This window comes from Antechinus flavipes, chromosome 1, assembly GCF_016432865.1.
Source record: "Antechinus flavipes isolate AdamAnt ecotype Samford, QLD, Australia chromosome 1, AdamAnt_v2, whole genome shotgun sequence".
Classification (NCBI taxonomy): Eukaryota; Metazoa; Chordata; class Mammalia; order Dasyuromorphia; family Dasyuridae; genus Antechinus; species Antechinus flavipes.
In genome coordinates this window covers 283204801-283219872 of record NC_067398.1, presented here as the reverse complement: position 1 = coordinate 283219872, position 15072 = coordinate 283204801, and the positions used below count along the sequence as shown (strand labels likewise).

General features: G+C 34.8%; 1 protein-coding gene across 6 annotated transcripts in view; it reads left to right on the top strand.

Moving 5' to 3' along the window:
* The window catches only part of APBA1 (amyloid beta precursor protein binding family A member 1), a 246286-nt gene that overhangs the window by 197784 nt on the left and 33430 nt on the right, over positions 1 to 15072 (top strand). For 5 of the 6 annotated variants that reach the window (XM_051961900.1, XM_051961937.1, XM_051961917.1 and 2 more), the window contains 2 exons: positions 7559 to 7654; positions 14336 to 14375. In XM_051961900.1, the coding sequence (XP_051817860.1) occupies positions 7559 to 7654; positions 14336 to 14375 (136 nt within the window). The remainder of the gene's footprint in view (positions 1 to 7558; positions 7655 to 14335; positions 14376 to 15072) is intronic. The other variant, XM_051961927.1, reaches the window with a different exon arrangement.

The following is a 15072-nucleotide window of genomic DNA, read 5'->3' as shown; positions in this document are numbered from 1 at the left end:
TTAGACCAAATCATAACATAAGTATCAAAAGAATTTTTGTGTGCTCATCCTTAAGGGGCTACTAATTTTGTTATGTAGTGAATGCTCATTCTCATGGAACTAAGATACTGACTTATAATCAAATTGTTTTAAATTGAGACTGTGGCTTTTAATGCTCAGAACTCATTCAAGAGTTGTTTTTTTTTTTTTTTTTTTTTTTTGTGCCTTGTTGAAAATGCCTGTCATCATCTACCTTGGCAAATTATGGATCGGAACATATATATCCAGGGCTTTCTAGGTGATTTATGTTTTCTTGGTTTTCTCTCATACTTTTAAAGAAAGTTGGAAAGGTTTTCTGATTTGTGGTTGTATGGGAGTACATTTCTCTTTAAAGGAGGGGAATAAGGACATTAAAATATTTTTATAGATGGCTATCTTAGAATTTCAAATTATGTTAAATTGCATTCATTGTGAAGATATACATGTAAAAACTTCTTTATTTCTAGGCTTTCATTTAGTGACATAATATACAGTGCCTTTGATAAGTTTTCAACTTTACCATATTAAGGAAAATAGAAGGAAATTGTTGAAATAAATAATTTAAATTGAGGTTGTGTGTAATATAGTTAATAAAGCCGGGTTTTTTTTTTCATTTCAGAAGGACAAACATTACCCAGAGACAAAAAATAACTAATTATATATTACTTTGTTATAAAGTTGTTTAAAAAAAAAACTTAGATAAATGAGGAAAAAAATCTCTTTAGCTGATTTGAGGGGAGAGAGGGGAAATCAGATATCATACACAAGAAGCCTAATGAGCAAGCTCTTAAGAGAACCCAGAAAACTGAGATTCTTAACATGTACAGTCTTTGAAGAAATTAACTTAACAATTTATAAGTATTTATTTTGAATATTGCTCTGTGCTAAAGGCTGAGAATATAAGATGCCTGCTCTCAAGGAGTTTACAGTCTATAAGATAAAAATAACTGTATTTCAAGACTTAATGAAGGCTTCAAGGAAATATCCGAACCAAGCCTTGAAGAAAAAGAAGTTATTTCCACAGGGACAACTATGAAGGAAGAGGACATTTTAGACATGTAGGACAGCCTAAATATATGCATGGAAGATAGGAAAGATAATTAGGAGCCTAATTTGGATGGAATGTTCATTGTGTTAGAAATAATATTCTTGACACTGAAAATCAGATATCAAGAAAAATTTATTAAAGAAGAATCTTAAGGAATTGTCTTAACGTTTCTGGCCAGAAGCCAGCCCACTCCTTTTCTGGAAAAGGGAACACTGAGTACAGAAGTAGAAGAACCTTTATACTTGCTAGTGTGACACAGTCCAGAGAACAGATTGGACTGTTTCATTCCAGTTACAATCTTTCTGATCCTCCCACTATGTGTTTCCCCTTAATATGTATAAAACATGTTCAAAAATAGCAGAAAACTCCTCCTATGGGGTGTGTTGTTTAATATTAATTAGCCTATTAAGCAAACACAGTAGTGATTTGGTCAAGTCAGGGCATTGATCCCAACTAGTTTGGGCTGGATCTGCTATTATCTTAAATTTGTGGTTCTCCCCAAACTACAAGACTCTTTCTGATTGGCTGAATCTACCTGTGCCTTCCTAGCCCCACCTCCCAATTCCTTGTTTGCTCAGGACTTCAATTGATCATTTAATTGTTCTGTGAATCCTAACCTTCCTTAACCTCTCACATTTTGAAAACCTCTTGGTCAGTGGTAACCACTATCCCACACTATTTCCCTCACTACTGACTAAAGAAAAAGAAAGCTGGAGATTAATTGTATTTAGTAAAATGGACTTTATTAACATTTATATAAGGCTTTAGGGTTTGCATAATGCTTTACATATATTCTCTCATTTGATTCTTACAACAACCCTGTGAGTATAAGTACTATTACCCTCATTTTACATTAATGAAAAAGGACCTGACAGATGAAGAGGCTTGTTTAAAGTCCTATAGTTAAGAAATATCAGGGCTGGGTTTGAACTGAGCTCTTCCCTACTCCAGCTCCAATACCCTCTGAACTATACCACCTAATTGCTTTCCTTTAAGTTCATGAATACTTTTATTTCAATGGATCTGTGATCTGATCAATATAGCTCCTCCTTTCTACATCTCAGTCTACCCATACTTCTTTCTCTATGCAAAACATATGCAAAAGCTATGCAAATATATAGATTTTCCCAAGTGCCTTCCTTTAGATCTCTGGACATTTCAGTAGTATCAGTAGAACATCCAAGACTTTTTATGAGCTATCTCTTGCTCTAGTTACATAACTCTTTTGTCTCATTAATGATACCTATTATTTAATTCTACACAGTTCTCATGCCCACTATGGTATCCCAACTCCTCTTTGGATAAAACTGACATTCCGTAATTTCCAACTCTGGAGCATCACCAGAAGGACTTTGATGTATTTAGAATCACAGATCTAGAGCTGGAAGGAAACTCAGAGGTTATCTAATTCATTCTCCTCAGTTTGCAGATGAAGAAACTGAGATTGAGGAGATTAAAGTGATTTATCAAAGGTGGAACTTAAATCCAGGTTCTCTGATTCCACGAAGAAACTGGGAAAGTCATTAAAAGAACTGTGCAATTTTCTTTTTTTTTTTTCTTTCTTTCTTTCTTTTTTTTGCTAAGGCAATTGGGGTTAAATGACTTGCTCAGGGTCACACAGCCAAGAAGTGTCAAGTGTCTGAGGCCAGATTTGAACTTAGGTCTTCCTGACTTCAGGGCTGGTGCTCTATCCACTGCACCACCTGGCTGCCCCATTGTGCAATTTTCAAAGGACAATCTGGTCCATTTTCTTCAATTCTAGAGTTCATTATCCAGTCAGAGTATTTATCCAAACTCTCTGAACTGAATGAATACATCTCTAGACAAGGTCCATCCAACTAACTATATCACAATCTAGATAAAAACCATCCTTTGTTTTTTCAAAGTTTCAATGGTATGTTTTGTTTTTTTATATTACCCATCTTTAGAAATTACTCTTACTTTAGAAGAGTTCTTTTGTAATAGTAAACTATTTAAATCAAACAGATAATAGAGTAATTTCATCTGTGGCTCTCTATCTACTTCTGTTTTATTAAAAAAAATAAATAGAAACCTATTTTCTCTCCCTCCATGTTCTTATTCAGTTTTTTTCTCAGTCATGTCCTATACTTTCTGATTCTAGTTGAGGTTTTCCTAGCAAAGATACTAAAGTGATTTGCCTTGCACAAGCTCATTTTACATATGAAGAAACTGAGGTAAACAGAATTAAATGACTTGCCCAGGATCACAAAGCTATAAAGTGTCTGAGGCCAAGATTTGAACTCAGGAAGATGTCTTCCTGAACCCAGGCCTGGCAACTTATACACTTGCTACTGAGATGCCCTTAAAGGAATATTACTACCTCAGAATAAGGATTCTTGAACCTTTAAGGCAAACACACATTCCTTTCAGTAGCTACATTTCCCCATAGTCTAATCCCTATTCAATTTAACCCTCCCCTTATTCAATTCTGCCAGTCTTCTCATTCTTGACATTATATCTATTGTAGGATATATGATCAGTTGCCAATAGACTTTCATCTTTGATTGTCCTCTTTATCTCTTGCCATCCAGTGAAATGAACCTTTCCCCCTAACAACTTTGCATCCTTATCACCTTCTCCTACTTTTAGCCTATCCTTTTTTACATTTCCAAATTCATAGGACCAAAAATAGAAAGAAACATGTTTTCTTTTACTTAAATTAAGGTAGAACTTTTCCTTCATCATCCTCTTTCACTGATCAATATCTATCTCTTACGTTACTCTAATAGACCCAGAGACTGAGTTCAGGTAAGAGTTATAGGAATGATGGTGGCATCTGATGGTTGGTTGTTTCTTGTTCTTAATCTGGAAGTACAAAACAGAACTTCAAATCTTCCCACCCTTGGGCTCCTGCCTTTCAGATATCCTCATGAAATAGCAGTAATGGCAACAACATAAGGCTAACAAAATACTTTTCTCCCACATATCTAGAGCTAGAAAGGACATTAAAGGATAGGCAGACCACCCCCCACATTTTAGTAAAAATTTGTCACTATTTTTAAAGATAAGAAACTCACAAGTGACAAGTCTTGAGCATTGTATTTGGAGTCAGAGGAAATGAGTTCAAATGAATAGCTTTGCAATTTATCACCAGTGTCACCTTGGAAAAATCACTTTAACCTCTGAGATTCAGTTTCCTCATTGATAAAATGAAGGAATTGAATGAAATTGATATAATGTGTTCACAGCATTAATTGAACTGCAGCAGGCTGATGAACAAAACAGTGGACCCTGATATCCCTCTTCTTCTTCTTCCCTCCCTGTACTCTCCCTCAATCTTTCTCATTGTAAAGTGATCTGGAACCAGTCAACTTGCAATATAGTTTGCTCACCTAGGAATTAAGTTGAAAACCTGAATTCAAATCAGGGCATAGACAATTGTTTGTGTAACTCTAGGCAATTGTTTAACCTTTCTGCCTCAGTTTCTTCTTCTGTAAATGGGGATAAGAAGAGCATGTCTTCTAATCTTGTAAGGTTTCAAATGAGATATTTATAAAATTCTTTGCAAACTTAAAAGTGCTATATAAATGATAATCATTTAGCTCTTCCTCCTACCCCCCCACCCCCTCCACCCCACCCACCCACCCACCCCCCCGCCCAATGTATAAACAATGAATAGGAACCAGATGAAGAATTTAGAGTTTTTGTTGTGTTCTGAAGGCACAATGATTGAGTACAGGATTTGGAGTCAGGAAGACTTGAATTCAAATCCTGCCTCAGACAGTTATTAGCTTTATCTCTGAGAAAGTCATGTTCACTTCTCTCCACCTCAGTTTCCTCGTCTGTAAAGTAAGAGGGTTTTACTATGTGAGCTGTATGTCCCTTCCAGCTCTAAATCTTTAATCTATAATCCTGTGGGTAAAGGCATAGAGAAGTTTTTCACATTAGGAATTCCTTCCACTGATGAAATCATAGTTCTGGATTTTAAACATATACATACACACACATACACATAAAATTAATATGACAACATACAATTTGTTATTGTTCTATTGTTTCAGTTAAGTCTGACTTTGTGACCCAATTTGTTTTTGTTTTGTTTTTTTTTTGACAATGATATTGAAGTGGTTTGTCATTTTCTTCTCCAGTTCATTTGAGTGATAAGAAAACTAAGGCCTATAGAAGTTAAATGATTTGCCCAGGCTCACACAAGTACTAAGTGTCTGAGGCTGAATTTGAATCAGGTCTTTCTGATTTCAGGGCCAATGCTCTAGCCACCGTGCCACCTAGCTGCCCTATATTTTTTTCTACTATACATTATATTTTTTTTAAATTATGTTAACTGATTTCTTCAAAAGTCTCTATGACTTAATTAATGTACCTTAAACTAGGAGAATATTCAGTAGGTTGTCCTGTTTGCTTGTCATCTCTCCATCCAAATTCTGGTATCAAAACAGTGAATCTCTTTCCTGTGTGTAAATATTTAAGAACTTGATCTCTATTTAAGAATATCACCTGTATTTATGATATTCTCATGATTTAAGAACATCACCTCTATTTCTAAAATCATGTAGAGCACATGAGGAAAAAAATCCAAATCTCATGACAAAGAACTCTGGCTGCACTATCTATTAAATAGTGATTTGTATTTTCGTCACATTTCTTTTCTGTATGTTTTGTCCCCTCTTCTTTCTAAAGAGGCAGCCTGTTAAAGAGATCTTACTTTTATAGTTTAACTTAATGAGTCTCCCCTTCTGCTCAGTTGCCCTTGTACCTCTTCAGCACCATTACTTTATGGGAAATTTACTTTTCCAGGCAAAATACTATCACTAATGCCTCTCTAAGGAGTTTTTCTTTGTGATTACTCCACTGAGTTAAGATCAGTTGGGGATCATTGAGACTCTAAGTTATTGATAAGCAATAGTAAACAAAGTACTATATTTTTGTGGTACTTTTCAAACTTTTTTTCCTGCTGGTTTTAAGTTTGAACTTCAAAATATTTCATTTAGTAATTTCTAGTACACCAGAAAGTTTTAAAGTTTCTCAGGAAAAACTGACAAGCATTGAAACAAAAGCTGGAAAATATTAGACCTCTTAGATTAATTTCTTTTTAAAAATAATGGTCCACTTACATGAACTGATGCTAAGTGAAATGAGCACAACCAGGAGATCATTATGTACCTCAACAACGATCCTGTTTGAGGATGTATTCTGATGGAAGTGGATCTCTTCGATAAAGAGAGCTAATTCAGTTTCAGTTGATCAAGGATGGACATAAGCAGCTACACCCAAAGAAGGAACACTGGGAAATAAATATAAACTGCTTGCATTTTTGTTTTTCTTCCCGGGTTATTTATACCTTCTGAATCCAATTCTCCCTGTGCAACAAGAAAACTGTTTAGTTCTGCACACATATATTGTATCTAGGATATACTGTAACCTATTTAACATGTAAAGGACTGCTTGCCATCTGGGGGAGGGGGTGGAGGGAGGAGAGGGGAAAAATCGGAACAGAAGTGTGTGCAAAGGGATAATGCTGTAAAAAATTACTCTGGCATGGGTTCTGTCAATAAAAAGTTATTTAAAAAAAAACTTGAATGACCACAATTATATGGAAATAATTTTTTAAAAAGAATAATTGATCCATAAAACATATATCTAAAATGAAAAAAAAAATGTTCCATCTCCCCCTCCCTCCCAATTACACGTTAAAACAATTTTTAATATGTGGGCTTTTTAAAAGTTTGAACTCCAAATTTTATCCTTTCTTTCTTGCATTCCTGTCCCAATAGTAAGCAGTTTCATATAGGTTATGCATGTGAATTCATTTCTGGAAGAGGTTTTTTGTTTTGTAGTTGATTGTTTGTTTTGATTTTTAGTTTGGTTTGGTTGACCCCTGTGTGATTTCATCTTTGCAGGGAGTACCAGGTATAAATGGCCCTCTAATGATGCAGATGCAATTTAATAGTAGTGGGTTTCTTAATTCAATTTTATTTTCAGTTTCAAATTCTTTCCCTTCTTCATCCATTGAGAACTTGAGAAATACAAAATCCATTACAAATATGAAGTCACAGAAAGCAAATTTTCATATTTTTCGTGTTCTAACAACAAAAAAAAAAAGAAAAAGAAAAAAAAGCGGGGGGAGGTATAGAAGGAAGAAAGAAAAAGAAATTTGTATTTCAATTTGTACTCAGAGTTCATCAGTTCTCTATCCGGAGGTGTAAGGCATTTTTTCATCATTAGTCCTTTAGATAATGCATAATTAAAGAGTTGCCTGGAGACTTGGAGAGATTGGGTTACTTGCCTCTGATCACAAGCAAAAGTTGTATGTAGTAGAGGTGGCACTTTCACCAGCTGTCTCTGAATCTCATTCTTCTATCTATACAAACCATGCTACCCAGAGAAATGATCAGTATATAAAAATATTTTTTTAGTTCACACAAATAAGTTTTGCATTTCTTAGAGCTCTATACTCCTCCTGAAAATCAGAGGTTCATTGAGTCTCTGATTTTGTTTCTTTATCATGTCCAGTCTCCATCTCCTGATTCTTCCTCACCCCGGGGTGCTGAATCATCTGGCAGACAGCATCAGCAAGATGACCTGGCAGAATCCTCCGGTAACAAAGAGGTACGGCATAGTCATTGTCAATGCCATGGGCTACTGCCTTTCTATGCTAGTTCATTTTCATGATTTTTTTTTGTTCTTTTTCCTTTCCCTCTCTTATAGATTACAAAACCAATTTATGGTGGGGAAAAAAATAGCTATTAAATGTGTTTTCTAATGTATGCCTTTTTTGGTTGTTCGGTTCTTTTGATTTCACTGAGAGTATGAACTCCTTAGAGAGGAAACCTCCTTTCCCAAGTTGATAGGAAACTTTCCCAAAAGTTAGTCTAATTTAGAGAGTTGTCTGGGGGTGATAGGGTTGGTATAGTTCTGAAAGCAAAAACAAAAAACCCAACTCTCTTGGCTTTTCTGATAATGTCTTGTCTTGCCTTCTTTAATAAATTGTGCTCCACAGCTAGTCCTTCCCCATATGTATTTACTTCCATTTTAAGGGAAACCTATTGATGATGATGATGATGAAGAAGAAGAAGAAGATGAGTGCTGACTCATCCTTTTTTAAAAAGCCTAGGCTAAAGAGAGACAGTATGTCATAATGGATAGTGGGCCAAAATTTGAGTTAAGAAGACATCTTGCTGTGTAGGACCTTAAGCAAGTTCTTTACAACTTCCTCATAGGCAACTTTTTATGACTTTTGGTATAGGTTTGGTAGAGTGTTTCCTCCCCAAGGAATTCACTCTTTGATTAAAATTTTTAGGTCATTACTTCCCCTTAAAAGGACTCTAGATATCGCCCACTCTAGAAAAATTGGGGATAGGTACTTGACTTATAATTTTGTTGGTTTAAGGAGCTCCCGGAAGAGGAAACCCTTTGACCAGTACAGGTCAGCACCCACTATTTTTCCAATTCCTGTGGATAGGCCTGTGATCTCATTGGTATGTGATATGCCCCTAAAATGAAATAAAATATCTCTCACTGCATCTATTAATAACCTGATACTGAGCTCTGACGTCATCTGTGTGGGAGCTCAATTGCCTCTAAATATTTCAGTCATCTAATTAACACAGAGAATATTTGTTTGAAAATTTAAAATACAAAAATAAATGATTGTATCATGTCTTTTTTCCCTTTTACTAAGGAAATAAATGTATGCTATTTGTGTGTGTGTGTGTGTGTGTATAAAATGTATTTACTAATGTAAATAAATGTAAGTCATCTGAACGATCTTTTTTTTTAAAAGATTGTTCAGATGACTTACATTTATTTATCATCAATAACTATTACTCATGAGGGACAATATAGCCTATTGAATAGGAATTTAGGTTCAAGTCCTATTGTAACACCAAAGAAAGTCACAACCTCTCATGTTGTTGTTCAGTCATTTCATTCTAGCCCATATTTTTTTGACCCCATTTAGTTTTCTTGGCTAAGACACTGGAATGGTTGACCATTTCCTTTTCCAGTTCATTTTACAGATGAGGAACTGAGACAAATAGGGTTAAGTGATTTACCAAGGGTCACAAAGCTAATAAGGATCTAAGGCAAGATTTGAACTCAGGAAGATAAGTCTTCCTGACTTCAGGCTAGCTGCTTCATCTACTGTGACACCTATCTCCCTACCCAACTCCCTAGAACCATAAGTTCCAGAGCATTTTAAGAATCTTCATTGATATAGGGATTTTTTTTTTTGTTTGTTTAGGGGATTTTTTGGTTGAGTAATTTTAAATTTTATTTTTGTTTGTTTATGTCACCACAGTTTCCCCCATCATTTCTCTCCCTTTCCTCCCAGAGAGCCATCCCACATAACAAATAATATTTTTAAAGAATTAAAAAAAGAAAGAAAAAGAAAAAACTTAGTACAGCTAATCAAAACATCAAAAAGTATGTGTGCAATACTTGTGAACCTCCCACCTCTGCAAAATGATTGGGTGGATGTGTCTTCTCATTTCCCTTTATTTTGAGTCATGCTTGTTCATTATAATTTTGCAACATTCACTTTTGGATTTGTATGTATAATATTTCTTTTTGTTTACATTATTACCTTGTGTATTTTTTTCTAGGCTCGGCCTCCTTTATTCTGCATCAGTTCATATATATATATATATATATATATATATATATATATATATATATATCTTTCCTTACTTCTCTGGATTCATTACATTCATCATTTTTTACACAATATTTTATTATATTCATGTACCACAATTTGTTTAGCCATTCCCAAATTGAGGGGAATTGTTTGCAGTTCTTTGCTATTGCTAAAAGTCCTACTATATTTTAGTATATGTAGGAACTTTTTTCTCATCATTGTCCTTCTTAGTATATAAGCTCAGTAATTGCTTATCTGGGTCAAAAGATTCTGAGCACTTTAATCATTTTATTTGCAATATAAATTCCAAATATATCTTGTTCACCAATCCCTTATCAGAAAAATATAATAAAAAGATTTTTTCCTTATTCAACTGCTTCCCTTTTTATCCTAGATACATTGATTTTGTCTATGTTGAAGCTTTTCGGTTTCATGCAAACAAAGTTATCTAGAGACAGGAAATTTCTCACCTGGACTTTCCTGCATTAATGGAATAAAAATAAAAACTAAGTAGTAGGGAGATTACCCACTTCCTAAGGAGGAATGTTGCTTTTTAAAATCAATTGGAATTAAATTGTCAGACTTTTTGAATATAGTACAACCCATTGTGCTATATAGGTTTGCAAAATGCTTCACTGTATGGCAAGACATACTAAACTGTGACCTGCAGGTGAATGATGTGGCCTGGGATTGGGTCTGATAGCTCTCTTTCACCAACTTACTTGCTCAATTTTTCCATTTTTTTACTTCATACTTAATTTATAATGCATGATAAAGTGATGAAGAAATGGAGAGAAGAATCCAGAATGACTGCCCCAGAGACAGTAGTTAAGTCAAAACTTGATAATTTCTTGAAAGGGCTGCAAGCCTTTGGGGCAAGTGTTTATTAGATGCAAATATGCAGATGAGCATCCTCATAAGCCTTCTAGCAACTCCTTCAGTTGGCTTTTAGGAAAATCCCTAGGAAGATGGTTCCTCTGTAGTCTTTGGTTTTCTCTGATCTGGGAGTTTATTACTTTATTAAATTTGAACTTGACTACTAAGGGTTAGGTGACCCCATTCTCTCTGCCCACCTAGTAGAAAAGAGTGCTCATCAGACATCTTAACGTTCAACTTCGAATAACAAAACCTTTTTAAATGATTTAAAAAAAAAAAACCTTCCATGTATGCATGCATTTAACTAGCCATTCTTTAAATTTAAGAAAATCATTTTCCCCTTAAAAACATATACAGATGAAGCATGCTACCTACTGTCTGATAGAAAGATTACAGATTCAGGCTACAGAATGAGACTGGTTTTTTGACATAACCAACACGGGAATTTGTATTGCTTGCCTGTGCAAATTTCTTAGGAGGGTTTTCTTTTGCTCTTTTCTTTTTTTTCTAATGTGAAGGGAGAGAAAGTACATATTAGTTCACTAAAAAATTTTAAGCACTGCTTCAGAACCTAGAAAATATAATTATCATCATAATACTTATATTGTGTTAGGAACTATGCTAAATGCCATATGCTTATCTGAATTAAGCCTCACAAGAAAAAAAAAAGTGGGAAATAGGGGCTGTTATTGTCCCCATTTTTACAGATGAAGAAATTAAGGCAAATGGGTATATGGCTGGATTTAAACTTGGCTTCCTGATTCTGATCTCTCCACTGCACAATCTAGCTACCCCAGACATGATTCTTTTATTCAGTTAATATCCAAACAGACCTGGGTTGGGTAATTGGATATAGCTAGAAGCTGAGCCACTCTGACTGAGCATAATAGACATCTCAGTCACATAGCCACCTAGCTTAAGGGCATAGATTGCATTTAAAAGCCTTGCCAAAAAGGACAGTCTTTTTTTTTTTTTTTTTTTTTTTTTTTTCTTTTGGAGCTATTTAACTGGCTATCAGGTCAATCAGAATTATGTTGGCTCTGTTGTGCTACTCCCAATAAAGTCAAATGACATATTTGTTGTACTACTATTCTTTGTTGATTAAGCTAAAGTCACATAAGTGGAACAGACTTTTCAATATTTGATGGCCCTTTCTTCTATAGCCCTTCATTTGGAGGTTCCCTTTAATGTATTTCTTCCATTCGTGGCCAATAGCCATCATTCCAAGTTTCTCATCTTTTGGGCTTATCCCTTAGGTTGAAATACAATTTACCCTTCTTCAAACAAGAAAGGGATTTTAGGAATATTCAGACTCTACATTTGGCATAATGAGCCATTTCATTATAATGAACACATTTCATGAAAAGTTCCCTCTGATAAGTTTCCAGATGTTATACATTTCAAGATTAACATGAAGGTCTTTTACTCTTCAAAATTTTGTCATTAATTTGGTCCTGAATAGTTTAGATAACATTTAACATTTCCATTTCTAAAATGCTGTGCAGTTAGCTAATTAATCCTCTTTTGACCTTGTGAGACGAATATTCCTTTTTCCCATATTCCGGATGAAGAGACTCTACCAAGAAATTAAATGAATATCCTTGGCATCCTCACCCTCTCTTTCCCACTTCAGTTTAGATTTGATGCGGTTAGTGGCACTGCTAAGAGTTGTGGGAACCACTCTTTGGTTGCGCAGGTCCAATGTGAAAGAATTCATAAACCCAAAATATTAGACTGTCAAAAGGAAGTTTATTGTTGGCACTGCAGAAGTCAGCTTTTGCTAAGAAGACTGACTTTCGAGTGACAAAGTCCTGGCAGAAAGATAAAGGTCCTAGAGAAATCCTGGCAAAGAAATAAACTGAGGTATTAATACTGAAAAGAGAATGTCTTCACATTGGACAGGAGTCCTGGCAGCTATGTCAAAGAGGCAAAGTTACTATTTTGGACATTCTGCAAAGAATGAATGAGCAGAAACTTATTTTATGAGCAGGTCTTGGTAGTGGGAAGGAGAGGAGGGGGCAGTTTGAACTGATTACATTAGGATCTCCCAATTGAATGAAATTACTTTGAAGGCTTTTTCAGCTTGAATTTGAATGGGGATCTGGCTCTCAGTGGGAGTGGGGGTATGATTTGCCTTAGAAAAAGCCAACTAGGAGGATATGCTCTCTCATAGATTCTCTGGAGTTGGGAGACCAGACATTTCCCTTCTTTTACAGATCAAAAGGGGACACAATTTTAGAGTAATAATTTTACAGATTAAAGGGAAACAATTTCACTCCTCCTGTCAGACCCAGATCAGAGATTATTCAGACCTCGACATTTATTCCCAGAACACTGATTTCTGCTGTCTCTCACAAGAATACCTTATAATGAATTTAGGACTCAGTACAGTACCAGCATAGAAAGGTTAAAGGTTTAATTAATAATCAGTAAAAATTTATTAAAAACCTACTACATGCCAGCCCCTATCTTAAACCCTAGGGATACCAAAAAAAAAAAAAAAAAAAAAAGGCAAAAAATAATCCCTGCCTTTAAAGAGTTTACTATCAAAAAATATTACTTTCACAATTCTGTTCCTTTCAATAAACATTTTTTTATCACATACCACCTGCAAGTCACTTAACTCCTCTATGCTCTAGACAATTTTCTAAAACCAAAAGTCACAGAGAAGATAATATATAGGGAGTTTCCTCACCTGGCATTTCTCAATACTAATGAAATCACAGAACTAAATCCTATCCTGAAGGACAAATTCTCTATTTTTCCAACATGCAGGTTTCTTCTTAAGACAATTAAAAAAAAAAAAAAAAGAATCACCAAAAAGTAAGTATTGATGCAGTGAGGACCATTTGGTATATCAATTGTGTTTTGGAAGTTTTGATGGTTTTCCAAGTCATTCTACCCCCTTCTCCTGTGAGTTCTCTATGTAGAGGTCTTCATCTGAGCTGGTGGCATGGGAAAATTCAGGGGTTCATTCTTTATTCCTTTATTGTATTTTCATTTTAAGGTACTATGTTGGAGTGATTTAAAGAATGAGTGACTTCCAAATAAAATAAATTGATTGATGAAACAAGGAAGAGAATAAAGAACCCCAGAAAACATCTTAACAGGGTTATTAGATAGTGATTAACCCAGTCTTTAAACAACTGTTTCCCTGTGGAAATTCTTTTTTTTTTTTCCTTTTTTTTCCTTTTTTTTTTTTTTTTCCTGAGGCAATTGAGGTTGATTTGCCCGGGGTCACACAACTAGGAAGTGTTAAGTGTCTCAGACCAGATTTGGTCTGGTCCTGACTTCAGGGCTGGTGCTCTATCCACTTCACCATCTAGCTGCCGTCCTGTGGAAATTCTTAATCTACTGTTGTAGTCATGCTAATATCCAATCATTTATTAGTGGAAATTCCAATTTTTCAGGGTATAAGTTACTTTGTATTTTTGCCACTGGCCAAATCTAGCAATTGGAGCCTCTCCTGACATTCAGAAAATGGAAATTTTTTTTAACCCATAGAACATAGATACCTTCCAAAGGTTGCTAAACATAAATTCAAAGATTTTCTGGTTGCTTAAAATGCTAATGACTTAGACAGCACTTAATGATAACCTCTAATGATAATGCTTATATTTATATACATTTTAACTTTCTCTAGCTAATAATGGTCAACTCTTCCTTGTTAATTACTGCTATTTGATGGTATATTTATTTTTCATGTTGCATAGATGGGTTACTAATGCGTATATGAGCATGCTTTTCCCTATTTGAAACCCTCTTTGTCTTAATTACAGTCAAGGAAAAGCTTGGCTTCATTCCCAACGTACGTTGAAGGTAAGATGTGAGAAAAAAATAAATCAAGCACTGAGTGATTTATAAATCTTTTTAGAATTCAGCTCTATGTAATGCTGTACTTTAAGAGGATATATCTGGGAGGGAGGAAGGTCACAAGGTGACATATTAGCACTCTCCAACAATTTAGAATAACAAAATTATAGTATTCCAAAGCTGGAAAGAATTTACCCGGATTATGTATACTAACTCTCATTTTGCATTTGAGGAAACTGAGGCATAGAGTGAGGTGACTTACCCAAGGCCACACAAATACTTACCTAGAAACCTGAGATTAGAACTCAAGTCTCCTGATTCCCTTTCTAATGGATGTCAGTTTTAAAATATCTCCACTCAAAATGTAACAAATGGAAACAGAAGGACTTGGATTAGCTATAATAAATACTTTACCAATACATTTAGGGTGGTCAAAATTCAAATGAACTATGTAAAGATACCAGTCTACAATAAAGATAAAATATACTCTCATTTCCCTAAGGTAGCTCAAATGTGGTCTAAGAATCAAATGTCCTTTTGATGTCTTTTCCAAATTTATAATTCTGTAATTATAAATTGAGGTAAAATTGAAGTTGTTCATCTGTACCATTGAAATCCAGAACTTGGGTAGTTGGGTTTGTTTTGAGGTTGGTTTTTTGTTTGTTTGTTTGTTTTAAAGTTAATTCCTTTTATTCCAGTTAAA